This window comes from Mus pahari, chromosome 4 (assembly GCF_900095145.1).
Source record: "Mus pahari chromosome 4, PAHARI_EIJ_v1.1, whole genome shotgun sequence".
Classification (NCBI taxonomy): Eukaryota; Metazoa; Chordata; class Mammalia; order Rodentia; family Muridae; genus Mus; species Mus pahari.
The window spans coordinates 64,755,401-64,762,596 of NC_034593.1; the positions used below are offsets into that span (position 1 = coordinate 64,755,401).

Sequence of the window (7,196 nt, forward strand, 5' to 3'; positions counted from 1 at the left end):
GAGGTGAGTGTGTGCACGTGTGTGTGTGTGTGTGTGTGTGTGTGTGTGTGTGTGTGTGTGTGTACTGCACCCAGTGCAGGCTGAGGGACCTAAGTGTATGTAGGGATTTGCTGTGTGCACATGAATATGTGTGTGAGACAACAGTGTGAGAACATTCAAGCAAGACCCGCCCCTCCCTCCCCATCCTGCAGTTTTCAAGCATGCAGCAAACTGCATTGTTAATACATGTACATAATCTGTGCCATGATGGGAAAAGGAGAGAAAGCCATAAATGCCAACTTCCCCCCTCCCTTTCAAACAAAACTGCAACTAAAGGGAAGAAAAGTTACTGAAAATAAAAAGACACATTGAAGTTTACTCATTTAGGATCAATACAACGATCCCCGGTATACCTCACACATGGCACAGTCAAAGTCTCGAGTTTCAGTATAAAAAATAATGATAACATTTGCTGGCAAAAGTCTGCGAAGGCACTTCATTGATTAATGATCTGAGTATGGCCCTTCCTCAAAAATCACATCTGAGAGGGGGAGCACACTTTTGTATTCTCTAGTTATCATGCGTTTCAGTTCTGTCCTAGGCAGGGGAAACTGGAAGGATGTAGTTATTGGGACAAGTATAATGGGAGCCAGGATATATTTCTTTTTATTTTTCCTTTTCTTTTGGACATCAAAACAAAGCCACTAATTTATTTTCTTCTTTCGGTTAGAACCTGTATGCTGTTTTCTCCAGAACTTCGAGGTAATCCGGCTTAGTTTGAAGTTTGGCCCTTAAGTCGAGGTAATCACTTTTGGGGGGTTGGTGGTCTGTGAAGCCCTTTCCAGCTGAGAAGAGAAGGGTTTCTTTGAGCCTGGCATCTTGCTGTAAGTCTGGATATTGCATGCCAGGGGGGTGGACATGGAGTTCCTTTAATTTGGGCACTGTGCCATAGAGACAGTCCACAAATCCCACTGTGCACGGAGCAGGCTGTGGCCTCTCACGGTCTAGTAGCAGACTGCCACCACCACAACCTCCCCCAGGGGGAAACAGCACCACCCCACCATTCTTCTCGTGGTGGCGGAACCCAGCCAAGTCTCCCCCAGTCCCTCCACCTACCCCTGAAACCCCACCAACTGCCGAGTGGTGAGGGTGAGGGTGGTGATGGTTCACCGTCACTATGGTGTTGAGTTGAGAGTTGGAAACAGCCAGAGCCCACTCCTTTTCTTTTTCCAGCAAGGTCCGGTAGTTACTGTGGTTCTCCTTGGGTGTTTCTGCAAACTGCTCACTTCCTAAGAGCACCTCAGCCATTCCTGGTGGTTGTGTCCCAGGACCTCCACGGTCTGTAGCTCCTGTGTCCTGGGCGGCTGAGGCAGCCACTTCCTCCTCCTCTCGCGGCTTATAGATGGGGTTGTTACACATCTGAGTTACTGGGTGGGGTATATACTCGTACACGTGACCCACGGGAGGGGCTTTCTCTGGCGAGGACAGAGTTGGTCGCCCTCCACCTCCATTCCCACCACTGTTGCCTCCACTGTCCTCAAACAGACGGTGGCATTGCATCTGGATTCCTGTAAGGTCCACACCTTCCTGCCTCTTGCTTCTAAAGGGCAGCTTCTTCCTTCGCCGACGGAGCACATAGGCAAAGAGGCCTGCAGCAACAAAGACAGCTGAGAAGAAAAGAACCAAGAGGCTGAGAATCAACACAGACAGTGGCACAGGGCCCCCTGGAGGAGAGAACTCATAAGGTGATGCACTTGTTGGTCCCCCGTTAGGGTGGTAATCTCCAGGCTGGGGTGGAGATGGTCCAGGTTGGGCAATATGCAGCATCTCTGGGCATAAAACTTCCAGCTCAATAGTGCGCACATCACGGTGGGTGAGGTTCTCGGGGGTCCTACAGAGTACATCACCTACCACGCTGACTGAGCTGATGGTTTCGATCCACTGCTTAAAGGGGACTAAGTCACAAGTGCAGTCCCAAGGATTCTCGTTGAGATCTATCTGCACAATGGCATTCAGGTGTTCAAGGACACCAGCCACTGGCAGGTAGAGAAAGTAGTTCTTCCTCAAGTTGAGCCGAGCCAGAGATGTGCCTGCAAAGGCATCAGTTGGCAGAGTCCTCAGCAAGTTATTGTTGAGAAATAGCAGCTTCAAGTTGGGCATGAGGCTGAAGGCTGCAGGCTGGATTTCCCGGATGACGTTGAATTCGAAGTACAAGTAATGCAAGCTCTGTAGACCTCGGAACATACCTGGAGTCAGCTTTTCAATATCGTTGCCGTTGAGAAAGAGACTCTTCAGGTTGGGCAGGTTGATGAAAGCCCCATCCTGGACATAGGAAATGCGATTGTTCCCCAGGTGCAAGAGATCCAAAGAAGAAAAATTCCAAAAATCAGAGCGGTATATCTTCTGAATAAGATTGCTGCTCAGGTACAGCTTCTTGGCATTCAAGGGTCTTGGAAGGAGTTCGGAGATGTTGTTAAATCCTCGTTCTTTGCAGTTGACAGTCAAGCCGAGGTCATTGATATGCAAATTGCATGTACACCCAGTAGGACATATAATGGGAATGGGTGGTCTAGTCTGATAGGGGGCAATAGGAGGTTGATTTGGACCAGGATATAAAGCCTGGGATGTCGAAGGTGGTCTGGGTGTTCTGGGCTGTTTGGTGGGTTTGGGTTGTTTATTAGAGGACTTATATTCAACAGATGAAGCAGTAAAATGGACAGAAGACAACATAGAGGAAGGTTTAGTTGGCCAGGCGTTCTCCTTGCTTGATGATAAGTGGGGAATCCCCAGACTGGCCTCCACCTCGGAGTCAGACAACAGTGGACAGAGTTCGGTCTTCTTGATTTCACGGAGATCCTTCCCATGGAAATGGAAAGGCGTCTCGCAGGTGATGTCTCCCACCAGGGCTGTGTAAGGTATTCGCTCCAGCCAACTCTTCAGCTGTACTATCTCACAGGTACAGTTCCAAGGATTCTCTTCCAGCTGGAGCTCCATCAGGCTTCTGCCAATGTGATCCAGCATCCCACGGTAGAAGAGGACCTTTAACCTGTTTCCACGGAGGTCCAGATGCGTTAAGGAAACAGCTTTAAACAAATTGGTTGGAAGCACGGGGATGAGATTATCATTTAAGATTAGAACCCTCAATTTACTTAGGTTCCGAAATGCCCCACTCTCTATACGTTTAATGACATTGTAATCTGCCTGCAGATATTCCAGACTTTCTAAGCCAAGGAAGGTGTCATTTCTGAAGACATCTAGTTTGTTCTCATGGAGATACAGTCTCTTTAAAATCTTAAGGCCATTAAAAGCTCCAGTTTGAATGTCCTGCAATGCATTGTTCCCAAGGTTAATGGACACAGCATTATTCAAGTGAAGAAAACTGTTTGTGTATAGTCTTCTCATCGAATTCCTCTGAAGATACAGTTTAAAAGGTCTTGACCAGAACTCAGTAATCTGACTAATGTTTGTAAATCCCTTGCTGTCACAATGGATGTGAAAGAGGCTTTCTTTAACTTCGCAGTAGCATGGATCAAAACAGGGCTCATCAATTTCCTCTGAGTCCTCGATCAGGGGAATTGGGGTAGTCCATCCTAGAGCAATTGTGCTTAGAAGAATTATCCACAGCATTCTCCCTCTGTGAAGCATTTCAGCTATGGTTGGCTTCATCATTCCTCGTTGATTACAAAACTGCAATAGAAATAAAGATGGAGATTTTTAGCATTTGTACTTTAATTGATTCCTACATCTGGGGTACATTTTTTTTTTTTTTGTATGAAAACCTCAGCAGGTATGAAACTGACACTCCACATGTGGCAGCAAAGTGTTAAATGCTTAAAGTGTGTCCTATGTTCTCAACTTAAGCTACTCTGACATATTGCAACATGCAATGACATTTTCCTGAACTAAACCCTGTTCAGTAAGTGCTGTATGACAAGAACAAAAGCAACTTGCACTGATTTCCTTTGGTAATGAAACAACAGAATTGGAACCCTGACTCAGCCTTGTGATCACAGACAGATTCAGCCATAAAGACAATGACTTAGTGATTATGCTTGCTTGTCTCTTTAAACTAAGGTCTGCCATGGTCGATCTTACTGGAAGTCATGGGGAAAAAAAGGAATGTTCTTCAAATTGTATACATTTATTATTTTAAAACATGCTACAACCAGAAGATATTAAAGAGTATGAAGAAAAGTGAACGTATCACCTAATATGAGATGTTGAGATGTGAAAATCATCATAAAAAAAACTTAAGCTTTCTTTTAAGAAACCATGAGAAGCTACTTAATTACTATGTAAGCCCACTTTCATACCCAGCCCTTAACCTTTTCTGTCCAAGCACAGAAAAACCTTTAGTTAAATAAATAATGTCTGCACATATTCTCATTCTGGATGTTTAAAGCATTAGAGTGATGAGATCTTCTGAAGAACAGGCCCATGCAATTGTCAGAGCTAAAGATAGTGACAGCTAAAGGTCGCTAAGCCTGGGAGTGTCTGAAGCAAAACACTTGCAAGAGCTCAGTTTGGAGTGAGAATCTGTGCTTTGGGGATCAACTGAGGAACCATAATATATATATATATATATATATATATATATATATATATATATATATATATATATATAACTTGTCCAGTCTCCTCTTGCTGAAGCTAGGGGGGCTGGAGGAGAGGGGGGAAGGCCCTATATATATATGGTAGCTGTTTAGAAAAGAAGTAGGTGATTAAAGGCTATGATGGGAGGAAACACCAATTCTTGCTCATTATCAAGCATGTGAAAACATTTTAGAAAAGATTTATTTTTCCAATAAGAAGAAATGAATTTGTGTTCTATTCTGGAAACTTACAGTGCTTTCATCAAAGGTTTTCTCGCTTTGCTTAGTCTCACCAGCATATGAAGACAAGAACATAAATACATTATAACATTCCAGGTTTATTACATTATCCTTCCCAGGTCAGGGAAATACCAATTGATTGAATGGCTGATTTTAATCAATCAAAACAAATCAGGGTCTCCAACCTACGTTTTCTTCCCACATCAGATACATATATCAAGGAATTATTTCTTAACTTGAAACACAAGGAGATAATTTATAGGGAAAGTGGGAAGAATTTATCTTTTCATTCCACTGGCATATCATGAACACAGCTGCAAGGAGAAACTCTTGAGAAAGCAAAGTGGATTCTGCCTCCGGCATGTAATAGTCAATTTTTAGAAACAATTAAATGAAAAAGAGACAGAGAAAGCAGATGAGGATACATTATAGTGCCACTTAGTCTTCCCTTGGCTTCCTTGTAAAGTATTAGACTCTACTTACATTACATTCTTCCTCACCATTTCAAAAACAAAACAACAACAAAAAATGTTTTTCTTGATTTTAACACTTCTGGGCTTCAGGCGACCAGGCTAAAGCAGATATCGTTGACTTACCTATTTTGCAGGAGGTTTGGATTTTGGTTTTTATTTTTGTTTCTCGTCACGGACTATGGAAAAGAATGAAAAGACAAGCAGCAAGGAAAACAAAGATTGAGTTTAAGGATCCTCTCTTGTCCAGTCTCCTCTTGCTGAAGCTGAAGCTAGGGGGGCTGGAGGAGAGGGGGGAAGGCCCTAAAAAATAAATTAAAAAGCTAGCTTGAGACGTGCAGAGAATGCAATGGGCTCTTCAATGGGCTTCTTTAGGATGCAGGACTGACGCTTGGCATCCTCAATAAAGGAGGGAGGAGATGTGGCTGCAGCAGGCTTCCAGCTCCGCTGCTGCTGGGCGCGCCGCCGCCTCTGTAGCGGCTCTCCCCGGTTACCCTACACCGTTGGGCACCAGGGGGGAAGGCAGGCTCACATCACACTGCGGGATTTGGATTTCTTTTTCGCTATGTATTTGGTTTGTTTTTTTTAACGTGTGCTGAAAACCCTCCAGCGTTTCCCGTCATGAAAATGGGCTCCAAGTAGGGGAACACGCTTAGCCTTTGGTCGGGAGCGAGCACTAAGAAGCCCTGACTATACAATTGTGTGTGTGCGCACACGTGCGCGCGCATAGCGTGTGCTCGTGGGAGCATGAAGGGGAGCTAAAAGAAGTAAAGCAGTCAAGAGTATAGGTATTCAAAAGAATAAAGCAAGACCGAGCAAGAGAAGAGAACCTGAGGGAAACATTCTGTTGACAGAAGGAGGTGGATAGATGTGGGGGCGAGTATCAGCCCCTTAGACCTTTGCTTTCTATTTCTCCCCTCCCATGCAGAGGCCTTGGAAAGTGAAACCATATTTGGAATGGGCCCTTTTCTTCACAGACTTCCCTCCAAGGCCAGGATGAGCTAGTTACCCACATCCTGCAGGTGGAAGAGCTGAGACTTTCTGGCCCTGGCTGGGTGTCCCAAATAAGAGGCAAAGCATCCTCAGCGACTTGGACTGACTTTCTCTTGAATTTTGCTTCAATCCCTTTGCAACAAAACCTTTCCTTCAATTTAGATACACTTCTAACTCAACAACTCCGCATTTCCTTTCAACTTTCTGTTCTTCCTTCCTTCCTTTCTTCCTTCCTTCCAACCTTCCCCTCCACCCTCTCCCCTCTCCCCGTGCTCCCTCTCTACATCTCCCTCCATCCTTCCCTTTCTCACACCCTCTTTCTTTTCTTTCTCCACTGCTAAGGGGATGGAGAAGCTTGAAAAGCAGTGGGGCAATTCACACTCTTCCTCTGGAGGCCTCAAAAGAGGGAGATTCCTACCATTGCTTTTCTTTCCCTTTAGTTCCTCCTGCTGCTCTCTTCTCTGCCTCCCTCTTCCCTCCTCTCCCTCTCCCTTTCTCTTTCCTCCCTAGTATCCCCAAAAGATATTGCTAAGGAATGTCCAGATGAGAGGTGACTGAATGAAGAATTTGACAGGGTGGAAGCAACCAGCTCTCTCACAGACTCCCTCTCAAAGAACCTTTCAAAGGTCTCAAATGCTAGGAGAAAGTACAACTTGGTGGTGGAATTGAGGAGTACCCAACAAGCATCCTGGGGTTCTGCAAAGTGGGAACTGTGCAGTGTGTCCAGAATGCAGGAACCCTTCCCCCATCCTATCTTTAGCTCATAGGGGGACATAGGTTTTCTGTTTCCTGACTACTAAATAATTGAACTCCATTCCCAGGGCCTCAAAGTTAGCAGATGTTGAAGATGATTTTCTTAAGGTATTTTACACAACTAAATTGAAGGAGGAGGAGGAGAAGGAGGAGGAGGAGGAGGAGGAGG

At 44.9% G+C, this 7,196-nt stretch overlaps 1 protein-coding gene across 2 annotated transcripts in view; it reads right to left on the reverse strand.

Annotated features, from left to right (window-relative positions):
• Positions 1-335: 335 nt before the first annotated feature.
• Positions 336-7,196, reverse strand: part of Slitrk3 (SLIT and NTRK like family member 3) — a 9,709-nt gene continuing 2,848 nt past the window's right edge. Inside the window, exon 2 of one of the 2 annotated variants that reach the window (XM_021196162.2) lies at positions 336-3,666. In XM_021196162.2, the coding sequence (XP_021051821.1) occupies positions 706-3,648 (2,943 nt within the window). In that variant the 5' untranslated portion in view covers positions 3,649-3,666 and the 3' untranslated portion in view covers positions 336-705. The remainder of the gene's footprint in view (positions 3,667-7,196) is intronic. The other variant, XM_021196163.1, reaches the window with a different exon arrangement.